The 27,049-nt window shown below is 46.4% G+C and overlaps 1 protein-coding gene across 5 annotated transcripts in view; it reads right to left on the reverse strand.

The window, feature by feature from the left end:
* IDS (iduronate 2-sulfatase) overlaps nt 1–27,049 on the reverse strand; it is a 54,082-nt gene that overhangs the window by 9,663 nt on the left and 17,370 nt on the right. For 2 of the 5 annotated variants that reach the window (XM_047843416.1, XM_047843415.1), the window contains one exon: nt 24,920–26,056. In XM_047843416.1, the coding sequence (XP_047699372.1) occupies nt 25,584–26,056 (473 nt within the window). In that variant the 3' untranslated portion in view covers nt 24,920–25,583. Of the gene's footprint in view, nt 1–21,426; nt 23,847–24,919; nt 26,057–27,049 lie in introns of those variants that run through there. The other 3 variants (XM_047843419.1, XM_047843418.1, XM_047843417.1) reach the window with 3 other exon arrangements.

The following is a 27,049-nucleotide window of genomic DNA, read 5'->3' on the forward strand; positions in this document are numbered from 1 at the left end:
TAGGAAGTTGTCCTTCTACCATCTTAGATTACACGAGTCAGTGAGGATGTTTGTAGATATCGGAGAATCCCCAAATATCAATGTTTCAAGACGCCATGGGCCCCAACCCCAAAGGTGGCACTCAACTATGCCATTCTGCAGGCCACTGTGGATCTTCAAGTATGGATGCCAGTGGGGCATGTTGTATGGGTGGATTTTTGGCAAGGTAGCATGAAATATGGTGTGTAGCATGAACACACAACATTGAAATATGTATGTATATATAGCCTCTGACTCAGTCATTTGGGGGAAATGGTAAATCACAGCCTCCTTGACTACACAAGGCCCTTAAGGGGCTTAAACCTGGGAATTTTTTAGCCTTGACCACTGTTGTCCTCTCCTGTCTCAAGTGAAGCTATAGCACAGGGCTGGGGTAGATACAAAAGAAACATGACTTCCACAAGCCAAATCAAATTTCCACGAGTTCCTTCCAGTTTTCTTGTGAACTCTTAGGACAGCTGGAGGCAGTAAAAACGAGGGATTAGATCCAGCCCCTGCTCTCATGGACCCTCCATACCTGTGAGCTATAAGCTAAGACTATGGGAACTCTACAATTGGAAGAGACTGACAAGGTTCCAGGGCTCCAGGGAACAGGTACAATCTAAAGAAAGAATGTGTCAATCAAGGGGACTGACCAGCATAGGAAACCAAGTTCAAATAAGTGCAAGTTGTCACATATAGTCAGCATTATCTAAGGGAGAGTAATCCTTGATCTATGGTCATTAAAGAGATGATCTTTGCTCTGGGACAGAGATTACTGAGCTCCCTTGGGGCTGGAGTAAAAAATCCTACCCTCAGGCCACCCACTTCTCCAAGGAATATTTGGCTACATGATTCTGCTTCCCAGGTCCGTAGATATAGAGAAGGAGGCCAAAAGCATTCTAGCTACTGAGAAGAAGGAAGCCCAGTTATAAGTTCTTTCACTTTTTGCTCTATACATCACTGTCTGGTGTTTCAGTTAGCATGAGTATATGCTCATTTCTGATATCCTGACACAGTTCAAGTCTGAGAGGCAGAATCTGGAAGTGGAGTTCTTAACCTGGGGTCCATGATCTTTTTGAATAGGTGTTTAGGAGTTCAATGAACTCCGTGGAGCCATATGTATCACCATGTGTGTATATGTGCATATAAGCATGTGAGGATATGAAGTAACCCATAGATTCTTTCAGATTCCCAAAGTGGTCCATGACTCAAAGGTTAAAAACCACTTTTCTAGCTGCCTCATTGGTGAACATGTGAAGGTGCCAGGAGGGTGGCATGCCTGGAGAGGGCATGGAAGCTCCGTGCTGCCCCCACCCCTCTAAAACCTCGCCCTGTGCAGCTTTTCCATCTGTCTGCTCCTGAGTTGTATACTTTGTAATAAACCAGTAACAAGTTTTTTTAAAAACACTTCTCTAGAATGTGGTGACCCAGTTAAGGAGTTGCTCTTGAGAAACCCTGCCTGCCACTCACCATCCCCCCTACATGACACCTGGGTATCTAGAGGACATCATTGCATCTCCCTAATTACAACAACGCAAAGCCTGAACCACAGCAGGAGTGCTATTTCTTCTATCCCTAAATATTGTCAGAGAAGGTTTTACCACTGCTCTCAGTTAGGATCCAAAAAAACTGTCCTCAAAGCAAAATAATTCCTCTATTATTTGCCACCAATTCCTTACCCCACAGATAAGGTTGTCTTTTCTGTGCTGCTAAGTCTTCATATAATTGGCTCATCTTCCAAGAATTAGAAGAGAGGTCTGGTGGAAGACTAGTTCTTCTCAATCCAAAAAAGTCTGGATTTTTCTTTACCACGTGATGTGTTAGGGCTCAAAAAGAGGTTACATTAATCTCATAGTAATTAAATGAAAACACGATTGCCAATGAACAGCAGAGGACAATGTACAAACTTGCAAACCACAGAGATACCTCTCAGACAAAGAAAGCATTTATATAAAGTCAAATATACTGATAATAACATCGCATATTTATCATGGTGGTGGATATAGGCAAATCCCACAGAGAAAGCCTTCCTTTTGGCTTCAACATTGGCTGCCATCCAAAATTCACAGACTATAAACAATGAAAGCCTTTCCATGAAGAAAGTTAGGAGTGGAACTCACTTGGGGTCCCCAACTTTCTGAGGAAGTGCTCAAGCCATAAGTCAAAGTAACATTTTCATCAGCCCAAGGTGGCAGGCAGGATAAATGACCTGGCCATGAATGCACACGTTGAGAAGGAACTGAGGGGCCCTCAGGAAATACCTGCAGAGCGCTGACGCCCATCTCAGCGGGCCTGTGCCAGAGAGGAAGGCCCCAGTGAAGGTGTTACACCACAGTGGGAAGCTCAGCTCCTCCAAGCCTGTCTCCCTCCCGTGAAACACAACGGCTTCATTGTTGACGTGCTGGGGAAACAAGTTTGTGGTTTTACAAGCGGCCTAATTCGGGGAACGTGCTGGCTGGGCTTTTATGTGATACAAAGCTAATGAAGGTTGAAGATGGGCCTAAGTCAGGTCATGGGTGCAAAAGCCTAATGTGGCCTTGTCCAGGAGACTGGAATTTTCTCTGTGACTACTGCTGCCCCAGGTGAGCAGATGTCCACATTATTTTACCCCATATTTTCCTGAGGTGTTGACGTTTTCCAGCTTTGGAAGATGTAAATTTGTGATGTGTGAAATGAAAAGTACAGTACCAGTTCCTTTGAAAACCTAAAAGAAAAAAAGTCATTTAGAAAAAAATTCTTTCCCTTTGAGGTCACTGGGTTGATTTCACCTCAGTCTGGCTGTTAGCAAACCTCATTACAAAGACTTACTTTCTAAATATTGAAGTTTCTGCACATTGAGAGAAGAGGGGAAAACAGGCTGGGAGAAAGATGGGATGATCAGAGCTCTTAGCAGCTTGGCTGACTGGGGTCCAGACCCCAAAGAAGGAGTCCATTGTTGCTGGAAGACCTAGACCAGTGGTCTCAAATCCACAAGGAGCTTGAGGGAATGATCCCTCCTCATTCTTTTTCCAAGCACTGAAATATCTACAGGGTATTCTGGGGATACAGAGTGGGGAAGAAGTCACTTCCTCCCACCCAGTGAATCACAGTCACACTCCACATATCTTCTGGGCTGGGGTCTCTTTCTTGGGGAGAACGGAAAGTTGGAGATACGATGATGGACATCTATGCCTCCCAGAATACTTGCAACCAGAGACCTAAGGTTCAGAGAGGACTCTAACACATAGTTCCCCCACAAAAAGAAGTATCACTGGGAAATTTCTTGGGCACTTGTAGATCCTTAATTAGAGCTTTCCTGTGGGCAGTGATGGGTAGAGAAGCCCCAAATCATGTAGAGCTGCAGATGCTGCGTGCAGGGTTGGACTCTTTCCCACACACCAAGCTCCCAGTGCCTCCATCAGAGTTACAAATGGCTCCATGCTGTGGAATAATCCACATATAGTAATCACACATGCAAAGGCCAAATACACACTTTACATATACTGAATATGTAAAGTGTCTGGCACAGATGAGAAGGGTGAACACATCATAGATAGTGACCGTTATCCCATGATTGAGCCTGTGACCAAGTTCTACCACTGGACTGACTTCCTCAAGGGCAGACTTCTCTTGGGATCTCTTGCACTCTTCTTGGAAGACAGCATCAATGCATTCAGTGCTCAGTAAATGTTTTTAAATGAATGGATGAATAAAAGAAAGAATGAGTGAATGAATAAAAGTAAAAGCACTGCATAGGCATTGCTTGAAACAAAGAACTTTCTCTCATCCTCCACATCAAATCAATAGTGCTGATCTTACCTCCCAACATCCTTAGAGCCATCCCTCACTTCTCTCACCACTGCCCCTACCCTGTCATTAATTCCAGCTTGGCCTCTTGGAAAGTCTCCTAGCTGGTCTCTCCTCCATGTATCTCAACTCGCCTTCCAATTTATGCTTCATTCTACTGCAGTCAACGGGATCTATTTAAAATTCATAGCTGGCCATCCAGGCACCTGGGTGGCTCAGTTGGTTGAGCGTCCAACTTCGGCTCAAAACATGATCTTGCAGTTCAAGAGTTCGAGCATCATATCGAGCTCTCTGCTGTGCGCACAGAGCCTGCTTTGGATCCTCTGTCCGCCTGTATCTGCCCCTGCCCCAGTTGCACTCTCTCAAAAATAAACATTTTTTAAATAAATAAATAAAATTCACAGCTGATCATCATGTCACCCTCCTTCTTAAAACATCACAATGGATCCTTTGCACTTGAAATAAAGACCGAACTCGCTACCATCATCCAGCAGATTAAAGATGTAGGCTGAGTTTGAGCTGTAGGAAAGTAGACCTGCACGGCCACAGTCATGGGACTCTCAAAAGCAAGGCACAAGACAGATGAATTCCACTTCCAGGTAACAGTACCCATTCCTGGGAGGGGCAGCCCAGGCAGCAGCTGCTGAAGAAAGTCCTTCTCCTCCCTCCCCCCCAGATATGGAGGACACCTGTGGCTGAGACTGAGCAGAATAAGAAATTTGAGAGAATAAATTTTGGGCTTCAATGTCCTTGGGGTTAAGAATTCTAAGCTGTGGTCTTCACTTACAAGGAGAAGGGATTTCAGTTTTGGACCCTAACTTCTTTGGACCTTAACTTATAAAAACAAGAGGATTTAATTTATTTTTGTCTTCCAAAATTTTAATTTTTTTAATTTTAATTTTTTTTATGTTTTAGAGAGAGAGAGAGAGAATGAGTGGGGGAGAGGGGCAGAGGGAGAGAGAGAGAGAGAGAGAGAGAGAGAGAGAGAGAGAGAATCTTAACCAGGCTTCATGCTCAGCATAGAGCCCAATGCAGGGCTCTATCCCAGGACACCAGGATCATGACCTGAGCCAAAATCAAGAGTCGGTTGCTCAACTGATGGAGCCACCCAGGTGCCCCGTTTTTTTCAATTTTAAAGTAAACATTTCCCTTAGTACTTTTTATTTATTTGTTTGTTTGTTTTTCCAATTTTTATAGGGCTAAAATACATAAAACTATTTTGCCCATTTTAAATTTTCTCTGTTTTTATTTTAATTCCACTATAGTTAACATACAGTATTATATTAGTTTCACGTGTACAATATAGTGATTCAACACTTCCATACATCACCAGGTGCTCATCATGACAAGTGCACTCCCTGATCCCCATCACCTGTTTCACCCATCCCCCTACCCACCTCCCCTCTGGTAACCATCAGTTTATTCTCTAGAGTGAAGAGTCTGCTTCTTGCTTTGTCTCGCTCTTTTTTCTTTGCTCATTCGTTTTATTTCTTAAATTCCATATACGAGTGAAATCATATGGTATTTGTCTTTCTCTGACTGACTTATCTCACCTAGCATTACACTCTAGCTCCATCCATGTTGTTAAATGGCAATATTTTGTTCTTTTTATGGCTGAATAATATTTCATTGTGTATATAAACCACAACTTCTTTATCCATTCATCAATTGATGGACACTTGGGCTGCTTCCACAATTTGGCTATTGTAAACAAAGCTGCTATAAACATAGGGGTGCGTGTATCCCTTTGAATTAGTATTTTTGTATTTTGGCCGGTAAATACCCAGTCGTGCAATTATTAGATTGCTAGTTGGTTCTATTTTTAACTTTTTGAGGAACCTCCATATGTTTTCCACAGTAGCTGCACCAGTTTGTGTCCCACCAACAGTGCAAAAGGGTTCACCTTTCTCCACATCCTTGCCAACACTTGTTTTTTGTGTATTTGATTTTAGCCATTCTCACAGGTGTGAGGTGATATCTCATGGTGGTTTTGATTTGCATTTCCCTGATTATGAGTGATGTTGAACATCTTTTCATGTGTCTGTTGGCCATCTGGATGTCTTCTTTGGAAAAGTGTCTATCCATGTCTTCTGCCTATTTGTTAATTGAATTATTTGTAGGTTTTTTGGTGTTGAGTTGTTATCTTGACCATTTTTAAGTACACAGTTTGGTGATATTAAGCACATTCATATTGTGCAATCTTCACCACCACGTATCTCCAGAACTCTTTCATCTTGTAAAACTGAAGTGCTGTACTCATTAAACACTAACTCCCCATCTCCCACTCCCCTCAGCTCCTGGAAAAGACCATTCTACTTTCTTTTTCTTTCTTTCTTTCTTTCTTTCTTTCTTTCTTTCTTTCCTCTTTTTTTTTTTTAGAGAGAGAGAGCATAAGCAGGGGAGAGGGGCAGAGGAGAGAGACAGAATCCTAAGCAGGCTCCATGCTCAGCACGGAGCCTAACATGGGGCTCCATCCCATAATCCTAGGGTCATGACCTGAGCCAAAATCAAGAGTTGGACGCTCAACTGACTGAGTCAGCCAGGCACCCCCCTTTTTTCTTTTTTAATCTCCCCTTTACCCTCTGGTACTATAAGTTTGGCTCTTTAAAAATTCTACATTTCAGCAATATAATGCAATATTTGTCTTTCTGCCTTTCTGGCTTATTTCACTCAGTGTAATGTCCTACAGGTTCATCCATGCTGGTATGAGTGGCAGGATTTCCTTCTTTTGTAGGGCTGAGTAATATTCCATGTATGTGTATGGGTGTGTGTGTGTGTATCACATTGTCTTTATCCATTCATTCATTGACAAACATTTATGTCGTTTCCATATCTTGGCTACTATGAATAATGCTGCAATGAACATGGGAATGCAGATATTGCTCTGAAATGGTGATTCCACTTCCTTCATATATACACTCAGAAGTAGGAATGCTGAATCCTATGGTGGTTCTATCTTTAATTTTTTGAGGAATCTCCATACTGCTTTCATAACGGCTCTATCAATTTACATGCCCACCAACAGTATAAAAGTGTCCCCTTTTTTTCCACATCCTTGCTAGCACTTGTTATCTTTTTTTTTTATATAATGGCCATTCTAACAGGTGTGAGGTGATAGCTTATTCCGGTTTTGATTTGTATTCCTTCATAATTAGCAGGGTTGAGCTCCTTTTCATATATCTGTTGGCCATCTGTATGTCTTTGGTAAAATGTCTTTCGAGTCCTTTGCCCATTTTTAATTGGGTTATTTGTTTCTTTGCTATGTAGTTGTATGAATTGCTTATGTCTTTTAGCTATTAAGCTCTTATCAGATATATACCCATGTCACTTTTTGGTGGAAGCTTGAAGAGCCAGTGCATAATGCTCAATGTTCCTTCCCCCTCCCCGCATGGTGATGAGGAAAGCAGATGTGGACAAGGGGGCCTCCAGCAGCCTGCATTCCGAGGGACTATGAATGAGAAATCAAACTTAGTTGTGTTACTCAATAAAATGTTCAGAGTTGTTTGTTAATGCAGCATAACCCAGCCCATATTGACTGATACAGACTGTCTTTGATGAAAGGGTTTTCTAAGGAAATTAGTAGTATAAACATAATCTCAGGGGTCAATCTATGTAAGGATTTCTTCAAGTGTGTCAAGAGCGCCCATTTACTTAATAAGAATTGCCATGTTTATAAGAATCATTATTGTCTCTTCATTAAAGCAGGTTCCCAAAGATACTTTCTGGTCCTGGTTTGACTGATATGAACTTATTTTATGGCGTTCGTCAATTGTTAATGTATTCTGGGGAAGATTTTCTGCCACATCCTCAAAATCTTTTCGGTCAAATGTTTATTGAGCCCCTACTTCAGGTACTTGTTTCTAGGTATGGGGGGTATAAATAGTAAACAAGAAAGACATGGTTCCTTCATGCAGAGAGCTGTGAAATGTTCCAAAGGAAAAAGATAGGGTGCTTTGGGAGTGTATATCATGAGACCTGAGGGGTCAGAGAGCCAGAGGGGACAGAGAAGGCCTCCTGGAAAATATAACATTCTCACTGAGACCGGAAGAATGAACAAGAATTAGCCTGATATGGCACCTGTCAGTACAATCTTGATCAAATAGAATATCCAAGAAATAGGGTATTTAGGTTAATTTAAAGTTCTAACTTTTAATGAAATGATTAATTACACCTCATTTATAAAGACAAAAGTTCCAGTACTTTCTATTTTCTCATCTTACTGTTACAAACTCTCAATGAGGGGGGGGGATTGGTTTTGTAGACATTTTCTGGCCCCACGCATATCCCTTAGCTCTTACCATTTCCACGCATACTGGCCCAACTTCCAACTGCCAGTACCTGAGTCTCTTTGCCTGAGTGTTGTGTCTGGCCACTAGTGTCTGCCCCACCTGCCCTCATGGTAGCCCTGAAGGCTGAGGAATTAGCTACAACTCTGAGAAAATGGCAGATGGGAGTTAGTGTGTGATGTGTGAATGACCCAGCTCCTTCGCCCCTCGGGCAGGATAACTCAGAGGCACATGTCCTACTCTGGTACCTAGAGGTCTCCAGGATTCAGCTCCTGCTGCCCTCACTGGTGGCTGACTTGGTAACATACCCTTTATTGGCTACTTTCCTTCCCTGTATCATGTCTTCGTTCCTCCACAGGTGTTTTCTGAGATCACCTCCGTGATAGTGAATTTTGTGCGTCAACCTGGCTAGACCGTGGTGCCCGGTGACTTGGTCAAACACTCATCTGCACGTTCTATGAAGGCATTTAAAAAATTTTTTTAATGTTAATTTATTTTTGGGAGACAGGATAACAGAGTGCAAGCAGGGGAGGGGCAGAGAGAGAGGGAGACACAGAATTCGAAACAGGCTCCAGGCTCCAAGCTGTCAGCACAGAACCCGACGCGGGGCTCGAATCTCCAAAGTGCGGGATCATGACCTGGGCCAAAGTCAGATGCTTAACCGACTGAGCCACCCAGGTGCCCCTAAATGTGATTAATAATCAGTAGACTTTGAGTAAAGCAGGTTATAAAGCAGACGACTCTCCACATATGGGAAGGCCTCATCCAATCAGCTGAAGGCCCTAAGAGAAAAAGACTGAGGTCTCCCAAAGAAGAAGGAATTCTGCTCGACAGCCTTCAGACTTGAGCCACAATATCAGCCCTTCTCGGGTCTCTAGCCTGCTGGCCCACCCTGCAGATTTTGGACTTGATGGCCCCTGATTCCTTAAAACACATCACCAATCTGTCTTACCTCCCTTTCTTTGTCTGCCTTTCCCTCCTTCTCTCTTTCTGTCTCTATATATGAATATATATTCATACAAATATATGGACAAATATATATACAAAAATATATACACACACACAAATGTGTAGCCAAGCGACTTGCTGAAGTCACAAAACTACTTTGATGTAGAGCTCACATCAGAAGCCCTGTCTCTTCAGTGGCACCATTTCCACCCGTGAAGACTGGGTAAAAACTTGCCTCGAACTCCCTGTGTCCACGGCAGACATCATGAATTGATCTTTCTTTTCCTTAGAACTTTCCCTGGACACACCCTAGGCAGCCTTCCGCAGTCAATACGGCTTGGCACGGAAAGAGACCGGGCGACTGTATCACCATGCTTTCTGACTTCGGTAGCAGCTGATGGTGTCTGCCTCTTTTTCCCACCTGTGGTGTGTCACCGGCCCCCTTGAAGCTGGAGCCAACTGTACCCTCCAGCACTCTCCCAACCCTGCCACCCCGCCCCCCCAAGTAGGTGCCAATTCAAGCCTGCTCCATTCCCCGCTGGGGCTGCGGAGACTGCCCCTCCCCACAAAACCTCACACCCAGGACACTGGAACTGGAAAGGAAGGGTAAGCCCTGGAGCCCAAACCTGCCGGCCCACAACAGCTGAGTCTGACACAGGCCAGGGCTGGGCGGGACGCCGTGCTGATGGGCCAAGAAGGGGGACACATGAGTGAGTGGACACCTCCAGGCACAGTGAGTTGTTTCAGTCTCTCGTGCCAGGGCCCTTTAGAGGAGTTGGCCAAGAAAAGAACAGAGCTCGCTCGCAGATGTGCCAAAGTGCTCACAGATGCTGCAACATCCTGTCAGGATCCGAAGGCCACGGATTTGCAAGATAGACACGGCGGGGCTGGCAAACCCTCACGGGGCAGGAGCCGCTGGCGTGGAGCCCTGGCCCTGCCGAGACCCTTCCGACCAGCTCCGGAGACCACGCGGTCTGGGTGGCCCCTAGAAGACGACGGAGTCCCCCACGAGCTCAGCTTGCGGCCCTGGAAAGGTGGGCCCTCCCGGTGGCAGGGCGGCAGCTCGCGGCCACAGCCCGCAAGAGAGGGGAAAGGAACAGAAAGGCTCGAGGCTGCAAGCGAGTGGGACACGGTGATGGTGACAGCGACAGCAACAGTCGGAGCCTTCCACAGAGGCAATGTAGCAACCCAGGCCCGGCCTCTGCGCCCTCACCCCTGCCTGGGAGCAGCCGTCCTGTCAGATCAGCACTGTGGGCTGGACAGGCAAGGAGGGAAAGAACAAAGCCGGGGATCCCAACTCCCAGGGAGAAAACAGTCCGTGCTTTGCCAGGGTCACCTTGATGAGGCCACGGACAATGAAGCAAAAGCCATCTGATCTGCACAAGGGGTTAGGAGACCAGGGTGTCAGTGTTAGCATCACCACTGACCTCCAAGGTGACGCACTCAAGGACAAGGCTAGCCGCATGCAGGGTGATATCGCAGTGGTTCAACTGGTCCGATCAAATCCTAAAAACGACCCAGTGATATAGGCAGGATGGAGCAACCCCTTTTCCACACGAGGAGACCTAGTAAGGCTCAGAGAGGTTAATGCACTTACTTACCTAAGGCCACACAGCCAGTCAGGGGTGGAGTCAGAATTCACACCCTTCTCACCTGTGAGGGTTTCTCTCGCAAGCTCTCAAACAGTGATCACAAAGCAAGACAACAAATACCTTTCAAACATCCGTGAAGCCCTGTGCTGAGAAAGCAGTGGTAAATAAGATAGCACAGGTTCTCTGGATAGCTCTCTGGATCCCAAATGCTAGGGGGAAACGCACAATGATGCATTAACGAGAACATAACTCGACTTCAGGAAAAGGGGGGTGCTGTGAAAAAGTGAAGGCAGGTAACATGAGAATGATGTGGCAAGTCTAAAACTTGGTGGTCAGGGAAATGGGGCAAATGAGGCAAATGATGTTTTCAATGGCCCAGGGCCTTGTGAGGAAATCCTGCTCCCCTAGGCTGTGCACGAATGACGGCCAGGCCAGGGCCTGCCGTCCAGATTGCATCTGGCTTCTGGAGGTGATGACCTCCAGAGTAACCCTGTGTCTCCATGCCCTCTGCCACAAGTGTCCCCCAGGCCTGCTCCCCTACTCTGGAAGTGGCCCTCAAGCTACACACTGGCCCGGTAGCATGCCGGTCTTGGCACACTCGCATGTGTGAGAGTTTGCTTTGAGATGAAACTCATCCAAGTCTAGTTTGTTTTTTTATGTTTACTTATTTTGAGAGGGAGAACATGAGTGGGGGGGTGACCAAGAGAGGGAGAGAGGGAATCTCAAGCAGGTTCTGTGCTGTCAGCACAGAGCCAGATGTGGGGTTCGATCGCACGAACTGTGAGATCATGACCTGAGCCGAGATCAAGTCAGATGCATGACCAACTGAGCCACCCAGGCATCCCTCATCCAAGTCTAGTTCATAAAAAAAGAAGGGAAAAAAATTCTGTGAGATGCGTATTGCAACTCACAAGGAATACTGCTCCTGTGTGGAGAAGAGCTGACCTTTCCCAAGGGGAGACCCAGATCCAGGAAGGAGATTTGCCCTAGGTCACTGTCAGGGTCAGGGTCAGGGCTTGAATTTCAGTACTGGGAGGGCAGAGATGGAAACACAATCCCCAACCACCAGGTCCTCACAGCTTAGGCAAACAATGAAAAAATGTTCCAAATAATTGTCTCGACCCTGACACTTGCAAAGTAATAATTCTGTTAGCCAGCTGTTTTGGTTGTTTTTCAGCAGTGTCCCCTGACTAGAGACCCACATCCCTCTTAAATGTTTCCACTCTGGCAATAGTGGCCTGGGATGTGCAGATTAATCACTTTCAAGAGGGTGCCATCTTCTCCACCTTGTGGAGTTTGGGAGAAGAGAAGACACACTTAGGGAGCAGATGCCAGATGCAGCCTGGGTGTGATATGGCCCCAGCAGCAGCTTACTGAGAGCCCCCAGCCCCCAGGCAAGAGGAGCTCTGCCTGTCCGTGTTCTCCTGAGGAAATCGGCCCAGAGAGGGTAAGTGGCTTGCACAAGGTCATCCAGCCGTCACGTGGCAGAATGGGATCAACCCAGCCACCCAGGGGAAACCTGAGCCACTTGAAGTTCCAGGCAGACTCAAAAGAGGGGACCAGAGGACAGAGATGGGGGGGGGGCTCCTCAGGAAATCTGGTTTATTGACCAAACCAGAAAATACCAATTGGGGGACTGCATGTCTCCACCGAGTTTGGAGACCTCTAACCAGGTGGGACAGCCTCGTGAGGAGTCAGAGGAGGTCAGCAATAATGCATTGGGACCTCAGGAGCCCCACATGCAAAAGGCCTGATGTGCCACCTATGCCTTTGCTGGTTTCCCCTTCTCTGGCCACCCAGAGTTAACTTTACTGCTGGTCTTACCTGCAGCCCCAGGCCCGCTGTGGGGCCTGGGGAGACCACACCAGGGGCGGGGCCTGTGTCAGTGCAGCCTGTGTGCACAGGGCCTCCCAGAGCCAGGACATGGTGACCACTGGGTGCACTCAGCAGGGCCTGGAATAAGGTCGCCCAAAGCTGGTGTGCCCGTGTATGTGTTAGGACATGGGCGGTAACCAAAAAGAGAAAAGTAGAACATTACCTCCAGTTGCTGCTTCTAAGTGAGCAAATTCCTTCCTCTGAGGCCTCTAACCACTAAGCAGGTCAAAGAGACTATTTGTTCTCTGAACATGTGGCATTTATTACCGCCCACCTTGGATTAGGACTCTGTGCCCAGCTTCAGCCCTGACCACCCTGAGTCTCCCCGTTCCCTCAGGGCAGCTCATTGCTGCCCACCCGGAGTCACCCTTCCTGTGAAGGGTGGCCAGGGTTTGCAAATCAAAACCCAGGACGCCCAGTTAAATTGGGATTTCCGATAAACACCAAATCTTAGTTTAAGTATGACCCACACGATATCTAGGATATACTTATAGTGAGCAGTTATTCATTGTTCATCTGAAATTCATATTTAACTGAGCGTCCTGGATTTGATCAGGCAGCCTTATTCCTGCAGCCCCTTGGTGGTTGGCACCTGCCGCCAGGACCGGCGGATGGAGAAAAAGAGTGTAATATCCTGCTTTGCAAAAGTATTTGGGGATAAATACTACAGGCTGCCGCCGCGACATTTCTTCTTCTTGTGTCATTTTTGGAGGACGTTTTCACCATATAGAAAGCCTACCTCTTGTGGGATGCAAATGAGACCCAATCCCAGAGGGGGGAAAATGAGTTAGAAAGCAGTTAGAAAACAACCCCAGGGGATCTGAGACCCGCGCTTCATCTGCCGAGTCTTTTATTCTCGTTAATTCATAACAGTGTCTTTTAAATCCTGGACTAGAATTCGAGAACAGTCGGCGGCGCGTGAGTGTGACAGTCATTACTCCTAGGAGACGCCCCCTCCGCCAGCTGGGCGCCCTCCGCGCGTTCTTGGTGCCACAGCGGCCTCCAGTGGTCCCCCGGGGAACTGCACGCTGACTCCACCATCGGGCGAGGGACGAGCCGGGTCCCTTGGGCTGCGGAAGACCGAGGCGTCCCTTGACCGCCCAGGGGGGCCTGGGCTGCGTGGAAGGATCGCAGCCCAAAGACACAAATCCAAGTGCGCCACGTCGAAACAAAGCTCTTCCCTGCTGCTGTGAAGTTCTGACCAGCCAGGGTTATATTTCATCTTTCATGCCAGTGTAACATTGCTGACCCAATTTTACAGATGTTCGCTTCAAACCGGACTCGGCTTTGTGAATATTCTTAACTATCAAGCTGCGGTGATAGAAACGTCCAAAAAAATCCTTTAAATAGATGAGAAGCGGTTGGGCTCAGAATTCTCATTCTACCAGTTGGTTATGGTTAAATGGATAGCTGGGGGGTGTGGGGAAGGTAAAAGCACCAGAATTAAGACCCCCACTCGCACCCGTTGCTTCTTGCCTCCAACTAGCAACAGTCTTACTTCATTTCTGAGAAAGGGAAGCACTACCGATCCGTTATGGAAAACATACACAACTCCCATAACCTTGTTCATTTTCATATATGTAGCTCGGAGCAAGCAGTTCTCCGCCACAGCCTCCCTTTGATTTGAAAGCAATACAAAGAATAAAGGGAAATGAAAACTATGGCCACAGAGAGGCCAGCGCTTGATCCTTGCACACACACAGACACACACACCTTCTTGCTTCCCAGTTACATACAAAGGCAATTTTCCAAACGGGTGGGCACCAGCCTTTCCCCCTATCACAAGTTGGTCTTCTGGCTGCTTCACAGCTTTTGGGTTGGCTCATTTGCACATCGTTTCAGCTGAAATCTCCCTCCTCGGTGGGGACCCCCAGGGAGAGGAATGTTGCCCAGGCAGCAGCCCTGGCAGCAAGGCCTTGGGGAACTGGACGGGGAGGCAGCCACAGAATAGACGCAATAGACTTCGGTCTGAGGTCTGCTCCACTTGGCTGGCTGCAAATTCTTGGCTGAGCGGCTTCCCTCCTTCTGAGTTTCAGCACCCCTCCTGGAATAAAGAGCTTCGTGGTCGTCCTCCCAACTGTGAGTCTCTGATTCTAGCGATGATGCCTTTGGTCAAACTCTTCAAAAGAATTCTTTTTATTCATTCATTCATTCATTCATTCTGTCACTCATTCATTCAGCAAACAGGAGTACCTAAAACGTGCCACACACTGGCTTAAGAGCCTTAGCATAGAGAAATGAATAAGGAATGCCCCCTTCTTGCAAAGTGACAGAATTAGAGGAGAGGTATAAACCCAGGTGCCGGGTGCCCTGCCGATGACAGTGTAAATTTGTACAACCTCTTTGGAGGCCAGGTTGGCGCCAGCTCCCAGACTGTCCAATGCACACACTACATTAGTCGAGAGCCCTACCTGCCTGACTCTAGCTACCTTAAGCAGAAAATGTTTGGGTTTCCTTTTTTAAGGCTATTGAGTTCCAGGGAACCTGAGGGGAGGCTGAAGGCTGCAGTCTCAGACCCAGATAGAGACAAAGGTGACCGGACACTGGCAGTCACAACTCGCCCATAACTGTGGGGCCTGGGCCCTGCACCATGCCACCGCTGCTTCCTGCCACAAAGATGGAGTCACCATGGTTCCTGCGTTGGAGGTGTCTGCTTAGCTGGGTCACATGCCCACCTTTAGCCACAAGCGAGCCACAGGAAAGTGGGCATCCAGCATTTTGTGCCTCTACAGTGCCTAGTGGACTCTGCCCCCCACCCCAGAGCAACGGCGTGGGCAATGTCCCAGGCAAAGGAAGACATTTATGATGCTGGTGGCCAAAATCATGACAAGCATCCTCTACACATGCCTTTGGCCTGGAAATTCCAATCCCACAATTTCCTTTTTTTTAAGTTTTTTTTAAATGTTTACTTATTTTTTGAGAGAGAGAGGGACAGAGTGTGAGCAGGGGAGGGGCAGAGAGAGAGAGGGAGACACGGAATCTGAAGCAGGCTGCGGGCTCCGAGCTGTCAGCACAGAGCCCGATGTGGGGCTCGAACTCACCAGCTGTCAGATCATGACCTGAGCCGAAGTCAGACGCCCAACTGACTGAGCCGGCCAGGCACCCCTCACAATTTCCATTTCTGTAGAGGTACGTTAATACTTAACGCAAGTGCACAAAGATGACTGCACAGCAGTGTGCTCTGCGGGGAAATGAAACTTGAAACACCTAACGAGTCAGCAGTGGAGGCTTAGGTAAGTTACAGACAACACTGCTGCCGTTGTAAAGATTGTACCCATTCGTTTCACAAACGTTTGTCACGGCTGTTACTATGTTCTAGGCAAGGGGAGACCATGGCACAAAAACAGACACCCCACGCCCCCCGTGGAGCTTACTGGGGTGGGGGGGGGACAGATAACAGAGGAAATAATCAGAGAAATGAATGTGAAAGTACAGCCCAGCTGAGGCTAAGAACGGGTACGGGTGCCATGTAACCGGGCGCGGTCAAAGGCGTCAGAGAAGGATGCCTCTGGGAAGACAGGGTAGGCATTAGGACAAGGAGTTGCGGCGGGTCGGCAGGGCCCAAAACACGGAGGGACCGTATACACAAAGGCCAGGTTCAAGTGTTTTCTGCTTGCCCTCATTCCAATGGGAAGCCAATGAAATATTTGAGGGTGGGGGTAGTAATGACATCAGATTTGCGGTTTTCAAAGATCATCTTCAGAACCATGTGAACCGGAGTGTAGCGCCGTGCGAGCGGAGACCACTTAGGAAGCGGTCGCGTGTCCAAGTGATAGCACATGGTACCTGGACGGGTTGAGGACACACTCACAGAGGTAAAATCCGCACGGTCTGTGGGTGGATGTGTCTGCCCCATGGAGTTGTGAAGCACAAGGCTGGGCAAAGCAGCAGTCTCGGTATTAATCTTTGTAGAAACAGTAGCATTTATTAGCTGTCCTGGAAGAGGAAGGAAAGGTGGTTGCTCTCTGGGTTTGTCCCCCAGGAGACAGTTTCATGTGCTCGCCAGGAAATGCTTCAGATTTGGGTGTCACAGCACGTTGGAGTTGGGAAAGCCCTTAGAAATTACGCGGCATGAAAAACAGGTTGTAAAATAGAAAAACACATGGGATGTAGGATAGGGCCCAATTGTTTTAATATGTTATGCACAGGCAGGCTATGCCAAGTAATGGTGGCGGTAGATTATTGCCTTTGCTTTTGCACATTTTTCTAACTTTTCTGTGATGAACACGTAAAACACTTTCCCAATCAGGGAGGAATCCAATATAATTTTTTAAAGGAAATTACCTAGTATATATAACTCCTCTTCTGGAGAGGGAGCAAACTGACACAGGAGAGGTCGCTCGATGGGGTGCAGGGAGAAATCCAACCGTTACTAGACAAGGGTTTTGTTGTTGTTTTAAATTCTTCATCTTTATTTGAGAGCTGCTTGCCCTCTTGAAAGATTTTCAAGTCTACATGCAAAGGGCCACTTACCTTGTATAGCCAGCAAGTTATTTTAATAGCTGAGTATGTTGTCTCCAAATCAAAAACGTCTCAGAGACAGAAGGGGTTTTAGTAGTTAGTTGTGCTCTGGCAAACGATTCCCTGTGTCAGGATCAGAGTTTCTTTTTTTCTCTCTCTCTCTTTTTTTTAGTACAAAATGAGTTTAATCTGGTAAAAGTTGCATGTGAAATTTAGAAGCACACTGAACTTGTTTTTAGTTTAAATGTATGTTTTTTCTAAATTCAAGTTAGCTAACATACAGTGTAGCCTTGGTTTCAGGAGTAGAACCCAGTGACTCACATAGGACACCCAGCACTCATCCCAACAAGGCTGTCGTGGGGGCTGACCTGGGCGTGCCTGCTATCTTTTCTGGCCTCTCTCCTTGACTCCGGTAGCGGCCCCCCTCTCAGTTACGACCACCCAATATGACTTATGACATTGCCAAAGGTGCCCCAACGGCAGCATTGCTCCCCACCCCCAGTGAGAACCACTGGCCTAGGTGACGCTTGGGGTGACACCTCGGAGCCATGAGAAAGCACGTCCGATCGCCCTTGCCTAGGATGGTTCCGCACAGATTTCAAGATCATGCCATCCTCTGCCCCTCATTCCTCGTCGCCCCCTACCCACTCCTAAGTCTTTTCTCCTCCAGCTTGAACATTCCTCCTTCCAGTGTTCCTCACACGACAGGTGGGGTCTCCCATTCGTGCACACACCCATGACAGCTCCACGTCCGCACCTAAACACAATTCTCTAGGTGCCGGCAGAGCGCGGGCAGAGCAGAGTGCAGGCAGATGCCCGCCTACGCAGCCAGACATCCCTTTCACTCTGGGCAGCGAAGCCCCACTAAGTCCCACGCTGACATGTGGACCAAAATGTTTAAGGTTTGCACAGGGGACACTGCTCCCTTGGGTCACCCCTCCTTGACACCTGTGTCCCGGGTCTCAATTGTTAGGCCCATATTTATCCTTCTCAAACTTCACCAAGTCACCAGAAATCGGTACCCATGCTTGCCCCTGAGGACACAGAGATGGGTGGGGAATGGGACAGGATAGAAAATGACTCATCGCTGCACACATGTGTGTGCTTTCTAAAACTCTGTGCCAGTAAGCTTTGTATATTGCCCAGTCGCAATAAATAAGCCAGCCAATAAACACACTGGGCATACTTCACCTGCTCAGATTCACCCAATGCTCCCAGCCTGTCCTGATCCATTTGGAAACTTACGATGTCTTCCAGTGTCCTCATTTTCTTCCCCAAATATGAGAAGTGTGCCATCCAAATCTTCACTCAAAGCCATCAACAAGGAAAGGCGGAAGAGACAAGCCAGGATTTGTTAAGGTACTTAAGGCACTAAGTGGGGGCTTCTCCAGCTGGCACCCCACAAACCCACCCATTTCCTTCAAGATGACAAGCCAGCCCTCCTTTCAGTGGCTGCTATTGCACATCTGGTTTCCCTAAAGAGGCCCACTAGATCGGCCACCCCACTTCCTCCTTCTTTCTGGGGAGTCTCTAACTGCAGGGTAAGCTGAGAGAAATAGCACTGCCCAGCAAGGCGCTTCTATGCCCAAGTGCAACTTACCGCCTACCTCCCATAATTCAGCCGCTTCTCAAATCCCACAGCACACTTGCCCTGGCCTCACACGGGTGGGGGCAGGCTGGGTACTGTGAGGGGGCAAAACCGTACGATGGGATGGAGGGCCGTTAAATGGCTTCACTTATTTTAAGGCCGCATCAAGCAGTCCCAAAACAGCAGCAAGAATTGCACACACAATGATAATGGCAAATTTAATATGATTTATTCATACAATAACTCATGCTGCACTTAACACAAATACAAGGATACCTTTTTCAATAGTGTGGAGGAGATGAATTCATAAAACCTGTTAAGTAAATAATGAATTTTGAATATAAATCACCTGCAAAGGTTCTTTCCAAAGCACACCCGAAATGACAATAAATTAGGGCAAGGGTTTTGTAAATGTCAGCCCCAGTCCTGCTCTAAACCATCTCACCCGCATAAATCACACTTCCTGACTTTTACAGACAGGAAAAAGCAAAAGCGTTAACCCCTGGCCTTTGCTCCTCTCTTTGTCCACGTCCTAACTCTGGCTTTCTAGCAGGTGCCAAAGACACTAGACATGGAGCCTTTGTTCCCTGCTGCCAGCAGGGCTCCCTTCTGCCCGGGGTGTGCCACATTGCCCTCTGCATGCACCTGCAGGTGGCCTCCCAGACACCGCACCCAGAGCCAACCGAAGCCATGTCTGTTTTCTCCAGCCTGGAATCGCCCCCATAGAGGCCTAGGACCACGGTCCAGAATCCGGAGTCAAACATCCTTTCATGATTATCAGCAGTGCCTGCCAGCGATCTTGGTGGGATATGGAGTAACAGCCAGGAAACTCGGATCCCCAAGGAAAGCCCTCAAGGATGGGCTTTCCACCACATCAGATTGTATTTCAGCAGACACTTGAGAGGAAAGCAACATCTGCCCCACTAGGTAGGCAAATGGGCGGGACACCAGCAGGAACTTCAGATGCACGTGGGAGGCAAGTCCTGAGAGCGGTGAGGGCTCTTACCCATCATCGTAACATTGTAGGCGATCCCAGGGCACTGGCTAGTGACAACCCTCTCAGCTACAAGTTCTCGTGTATAGAGGAGAGACTGCCTGGGAGAGGTGAGGGGACACCAAGTGCACTGGGGCAGAAGGGGGCTAGGCTGACAGCAGGCTCAACCACAATGGGCTCTACCTAAGGCCAAAAGAGATAATGGGCGGAGCCAAAGGGGGCACCTGGGTTCTAGTTCAATTCCCAATCCCAGGCCAAATTCAAGAGACTCTGCAAAGGAGCTGTAATCTGCAGGCTGGACTTGCGCAAGGAGAAGGGGCTGAGCTCCATTTTGGAACTGATACCCAAAGCCCCCCTCACACAGTGAGGAATGATGGCTTGGTAACCCGGGCAGGCATCAGTGAGGTCGGCCTGCTGCCATCATTCAGAGAAACCTTACCCACTGTAGCCAGGGTGAGGCTCCGCCAACCAGCTTGCTCATCTCTCAGCATACACCCCAACAGTTTTAAGTGATTAAAGATGAATGCAGACTAGATATATACTCAAAAGTACTTAAAAGGAGAGATTTGAACAGATAACCGTATACCCATGTTCACAGCAGCATTATTCACAATAGTCCAAAGGTAGAAACAACTGAAGTGTCCATCAGGGGACAAATGGAGACACAAAGTGTCATCTATCCATACAATGGAGTATTATTCAGCCTTAGAGAGGAAGGAAACTCTGATATATGCCACAACATGGATGGACCTTGAAGATATTCTAAGTAAAAGAAACCAGACACAAAATGACAAATATTCTATGATTCGGCTTCCATGGGGTTCCTAGAGTAGTCAAATTCGTAGGAACAGAAAGGAGAATGGTGGTTCCTGGGACTGGGGAGAGGGGGAGATAGGGAGTTGGGTGTTTCATGGGGACAGAGTTTCAGTTGTGCAAGAGGAAAAAAGTTCTGTGGATGAGGTTCCAATGGCACAACATCGTGAAGGGACTTAATGCTACCTACCGAACTGCACACATAATGGTAAATCTTATGTCATACGCACTTTACCACAATTTTTTTACTGCATACAAAAATTTGAAAATTTCAGTAAAAAAGGATTAATGTAGGAAGGGTGGCACACTCATCATGACTTCTTGCCAAAAGCCATTAATGATGTAAAAAAAATGCCGACGTTATTTCAGATCACAGAGGTGGGATACAGGATTGGATGTGGATTTCATCTGTGTACAGATAAAAACATCTTCATCTGTGCATATGTATGTGGGTAGGAAAAAGAGCCAAGAGAAATGCACACATGTCTACAGTAGCTATGTTCTGGACATGGTGGTCATCCTCACCATCTGGCATGTATGTCTTCCAAATTTTATACAATGAGCATACATTATTCTGATAACAGGGTGAAGAGACAGGGTAACTTAAGTATAAAAGCAACCACAAAATCAGGAAAGGAAAATGAAATATTTATTCAATCTCCAGATTTGGAAGGATCCCTGTGTTTACCGGGGAAAAAACATCACGCAGGGAAAGAGTAATTTGTTTGATTATTTTAAAAAGTGAAACCCATAACCAAGATTTAAAGGCAAATTCACTGGAAATACAACTGGAAATACAAATGCCCAACAATTTTACAGAGAGAGCAATGTTTAAGGATGGTAATAAGCAAAGAGTTAGAAGGTAAAACAGGATGCCACTTTCACCTGTTATCATTAGGGGTGGGGTCTGCTGCGGGTTTTTGGTTTTATGTTTTTTATTATTGTATGCTTGTTTGCTTTATTTTTAGTTTTACTACCCTAAGGTAGCAGGAGAGTGGGGAGAGGGGCCAAATCGAGAAGCTTTTGACAATTTGGCACTGAGAGACCAGCCTAAGGGAGTCATTTGATGTACATAAAAACATTTTATTCACAAAGTTGTTCATCACAGCATTATTTACAATACTGGAAATCAGGAAATAAGCTAAATTTTCAATAATTTGAAAGAAGGTTAAGTAAATTATGGTAAAAGTACACAACAAAGTATATTACCACCATCATAAAGTATCTGCAGAAATTTGCAGTAACCACACATAATACTTAGTGAAAAAAATAATATAAAACTGCACGATAAAACACAGAGCATGATCACAGCAATGTAAAACATTCATACCCCAGAGAAGACACGATATTCAGTGACCATCTTGGGGCAAAATACTGATGCATATTCTTACCTTTTACTGTATTTGTTTTCCAATTTTTCTGTAATTAACACATTAATTTTGCGTTCAGAAAAAGATACCTTTTTCCAAAGCAGCCATAAGATTCTTTAGTGATGTTCCTGTTCATTTCATGCCATGACACACTCTAGAGTCACAAAGCCTCAGCTTCTTGGAGATAGGAGCAGGTGAGTGGCTGTGAAGAATGGTCATGAATGGACGGGGGGGTAGGACAACCTAGGGGTGGGCAAGGAGGTAGGGATTGGCCAGGGAGAGTCAGGGACCAGTATGAAAACTGGTCAGCCGAGGAAAGGGGCTTTGTGGAGTCAGGGAAGACTCTGACTGCTCAACGAAGGTCTGAGGAGACCCAGTAGTAGGCACTGACGGTGTTCTCAAAGGGCAGGATCAAAGAGGGAGTTCAGGAAGACACGTGGATTCTTCAGGGGCAAGGGAGGAAAGAGGAGGGGGAGGTAAGCTACTCGGAAGGAGGTGAGAAGGGCTGGGGAGATGGTGATGGCACTAGCGGTGGGGGAGGAAAGAGCCGATCGCCAGAGGGCGCTCCCGGCGCCACGCTTCAACCTGACGTCCCTGGCTCGCCTCCAGACAAGTCTTTGCAGGCAAACCTAGGGTGCAGAATCGGCTCACAGGAGGGACTTGCCAACAGCTAGGTGGACCCAGCTCACGCAGTTAGTCTTGGGCAGCTCTGTTCCACTTTCTGCCACGATGGAAAGGTTCTAGATCTGTGCTATCCAATATGGTGCCCACTAATCATACAGGGCTGATGAGCACTTGAAATAGGCAAGTGCAACTTCGATTCTGCTTCTGAAATGTTTATTTCATTTTAATTAATGTAAACAGTCGCATGTGCCTAGTTGCCACTGGACAGCACACAACTAGGGGCAGTGATTCTCAAAGTGTGGCCTTCGGGGGAGCAGTGTAATTTGTAAGAAATGCACATTCTCAGGCCCCACCCCAGATGCAATGAATCAGAACCTCGGCAGGCAGGGTCTGGCACGCTGGATTTTAGCAAGGCTTTGGGTGGTTCTGGCGTACCCTCGTGTTCGTGAGCCATGGAGACAGGTCCACTCAACCTTTCTTGGGTCACTAGTCTGGTTTCAACTGAATTGTATCAAAGAACCCCTGCTCAGGTGATATGGGGCTTTCTACAAATAAAGTGACTGTGGAACCATTAATAAAACACGTCGAGCTCAGTGAGATCAGAGAAAGGTCACGTGGAGCCACAAAGATATGCTTACTCTAGGCCGAGTCAAGATAAGGAACGTGGTCAGCTTGGACATCAGAAACCCAGAAAGCGGCTAGTCATCCCAACGTGTGCCAGAGACGTGCAAAAGGAAACAAACAGTGGCTCTAAATTGGGTTCAGTGTCAAAAATAGAAAGCTCCCCCACAACCTGTAAGAGTATGTGCATCCCATCAAATGTGAAACGCAGCCTTAACTTCTAAAGGGAGAGATCTGTAAAGGGAAGGCCAAGAAAAACTAAAAGCTAAGGAGCACTCTGACGCTGCGTGCTCAAGTAGGAGAGACGAGACAGAAGCACTTCCGGTAGAGGCGGATCCACACACAAAAGCGCCCCACGTGGACCCGGCTCCGGATATGGCTTTGGTCACCCTGGCGAATTACGGGCCAAAACAGCAGCTGCACACCCAATGTATCTGCCACTTCACTCTTTTCTGGCGCAGTTCAGCTAACAACTTCAGCGAAAGCAGAACGTGGCGATTTTTGACACTAAAGCTGTGCCTCAAGAAATAGAGCGAGAAAAAATGAGGAAGTGTACATACTGCAGCCAACAGGCACAGCACACGGATGTGAGATAAAGGCCTGTGTTCAAACTTATCATTGTAACTGTGGAGGAGGAGATAAAGCTAAACACATTGAACATATGTCACGAGGAATTTGCAGACTGGATTGTAAAAATCTTCATGGAAGTGATGAGAGCGGTAAAAAGGACAAAGAAGGAGAAATAAAAGGCCCAGGGAACCCACCGACAAGTAAAGCGTAGGCATCCAGAAGAAAGATGAGCCTCAGGATCAGGAGAGATGAATAGGGCCCTTCACTCTTCAACTAGAAACCGTTGTTGCCGGGACACTAAGTCACAATCAATTAGAAGAGCATTGTGTTACCATATGCACCTCTACTGTAGGCTAATTAGTAAAAAAAACAACAAAAACAAAAAACCATCTGAAACTACTGATTTGAAGTAATCTCTTAACATGATATCTTGCCTTTTTTGTTACAATTTAATACACAGAAGTAACTTAACCTAATTTGCTGAAGTTTGTTTCACAAGCATTTACCATTAAGCACTGATGCACTTAAAAGACACAATTACTAGAAATGACTCACTTTGATACAGGACTACACATGATATTGATTTAGAATGTGGTTGACTCCTCTGATGACTACTGATAACTGATCAGCTTCCACTGTTATTAACAGGAGTTGTGACGATCCCACCCTCTTTAATAGGCTAAGCTTATTACTACCACCTGCCTTCTGGTTACTTTCATGTTTGGGGAACACGGAACTACATTCCAGGGGATTAGAAATCACCTAATATTATACTAATGAAGTTTTAACAATTCTCAAAATAATTTAGAATTTAATAAAATTAGTGTTGTCTTTAATCAGCAATTAAAAGTCAAATATTTCTGGCCTCCTGGATAAGTGGATATCTGCAACCAACTATTCCTGAAGAAGGAAAACACTTAACAGTTTTGAGTGACTCAATTCATGGATACAGGTATAATGTAACACATAACAGTGCCTTTCAAGAGGTGATCTCTGAGGTCAAGGGTCATATTACTTGCTAACAAATTATTACTTGGGCCAGACATCTCTGAACATTTTTTTTGAACATTTTTTTTTTTTTTTTTTTTTTTTTTTTTTTAATTTTTTTTCAACGTTTATTTATTTTTGGGACAGAGAGAGACAGAGCATGAACGGGGGAGGGGCAGAGAGACAGGGAGACACAGAATCGGAAACAGGCTCCAGGCTCTGAGCCATCAGCCCAGAGCCCGACGCGGGGCCGAACCCACGGACCGCGGAATCGTGACCTGGCTGAAGTCGGACGCTTAACCGACTGCGCCACCCAGGCGCCCCTTGAACATTTTTAACTGAATTTCCCATACATTTCATGCCTCTGGTTTACTGAGCATTACGTACCATTTGATATAGAGATTCCACACTAATCACTTCATGCCTAGATTCCACATTAATCACTTCATGCCTATTTTATCTTTGGATTTTGAAAATTTGCAATCTTAAGAACAAAAATTGAAGATAAGACTTAAATGCATCTGGCATTATTATTTAACATTTTAAAAAGAAACCTGAAATACTGACATAATATTTTGAATATATTGGGCTAAATAAATTATTAAATTATAAACAAAACAACCAGGAACTTAGTGTTAAACAGCATGTGACATACAGTTACTTTTTGAAATGCACTAAATTCCGCAAATAATTCCAGTATTTCTTGACTATAGCGTTACGTTAGGTTATTATGGTCTTGATGGCTAAAAGAATGACAATTTTCATTTGCTCGCTTTACACTTATCCATTCGATAAATAAGCTATGATTGTTCAAAATGGGAAAGAATGGTTCAGTCTGATCACCAAGTAGAAATGAAGACTCAATAAAGAATCAAAGGGCTGGGCTATTACATATTCTTAGGCCAAACTGTTGATGCACACTTTGATTGCCTACCCCCGGGTTGCTTCCAATATTGTGGGTAATCGCCAAATAACCAGCTCTAACTCCTCCTCTCCCCAGCTGGAAGGGAGCACATTACGTACGCCCTCCTCAGTGCTTGGCAAGACTCAAGGCATCAATGACTGGAGAAGGTCTCTGCCCTGGGAGTCATTATACATGTTGTGGTCCTGCAGAGGGTCGGAATCAACAAAATACAGTTCCCCTGCATGGATGTCAGAAAAATTAGCCAGAAATTCATGGGGATCAAAGCCAACCCACACAGTGTACCTATAGTCTATCGTGCGTATGGAATAGCCCATGACCTTTATATCTTTTAAGCTCGGCTTGTCAGAATTCCACTGAGGATAGTCTGCGGGCCGGGGGTACTGGCTATAGGCAATAGACTCACGGGGATTACCACGAAGGTGCGGGTCCTCTCCCAGGTCCTGGAGTTGAAAATGCTTCCCAAGGTTCTGGCCTTCTCGGCACAGCTGCACATGAAACGAGGGAACAGGACAGCGAGGTGGGACGTGCAGGCCAGCAAGTCCCGCGAGCGTAGGAGAGAGAGAAAGAAGTTCCACCAGGTCCATGACTCGCCGGCCTGAAACAGGAAGCGATCCTGCTGAATGGACTACTTTACGGAAGCCTGCACAGCCAACAGGATGAGGACAGGAGCCCATCTGGGCACCACGCGTTGTCTTTTGTTTTTTTACATGTATTTTTGGCCCAAGAGTTTAGGAACAACGCCAACTCGGCACCTCACCCAGTTAGAGGACGCAAAATGAAGGTGCCCGCAACCAGCTGGCACTTTTAAAAATGATGTGAATTTTGGAGCCATCAGTGTAATAACTGATTCAGGCAAGGATCACCCACGGAAGCCCAAGCCACCAGGTAAAAATCTGTTGTGGGACAGGATATTCAGAATCTCAACAGTGTCACCCTGCAGATGACTCCTTCCTGGATGTCAGCACATCTCCTTTAGATTGTGGGAGAACACGAACAACATCAAACTTACCACCTGACCCATGTTGTAGCGTCTACTTCAGCAGCATCACAAACATTCACCCTGTTCCGCAGCCATCACCACCATGCATGCCCAGAACTGTTTCCATCTTCCTGAACCAGAGTCTCTCCTCATTAAACACTACCTTCCGCATCTCCCCTGCTCCCCAGCCCCTGGCACCCACTGTCCTACTTTCTGTCTCTATGACATTGGCTCCTCTAGAGACCTCGTGTAAGTGGCATCACATAGTATTTGCCCTTTTAGGACTGCTTACTTCACTGAGCATCATGTCCTCAAGGCTCATCCATGTTGTAGCAGGTGTCAGAATGTCCTGCCTTCTTGAAGGCTGAGTAACATTCCGCTATGTGGGGAGACGACATTTTGCCTATCTATTCATCCGGCAGTGGATACTTGGGGTGCTTGAGCCTTCTGGCGATTATGAATAATACTTATGAACATTCAGATACAAGTTTTTGTTTGAATACCTGTTTTTAATTCTGTGGGCTATATACCTAGGAGTGGAATTGCCCAGTCACGCGCTAACTCTACCTTTAACTTTTTGAAGAATGGTTAAACCATTTTCCACAGTGG

Source organism: Prionailurus viverrinus, chromosome X (assembly GCF_022837055.1).
Source record: "Prionailurus viverrinus isolate Anna chromosome X, UM_Priviv_1.0, whole genome shotgun sequence".
Lineage (NCBI taxonomy): Eukaryota > Metazoa > Chordata > Mammalia > Carnivora > Felidae > Prionailurus > Prionailurus viverrinus.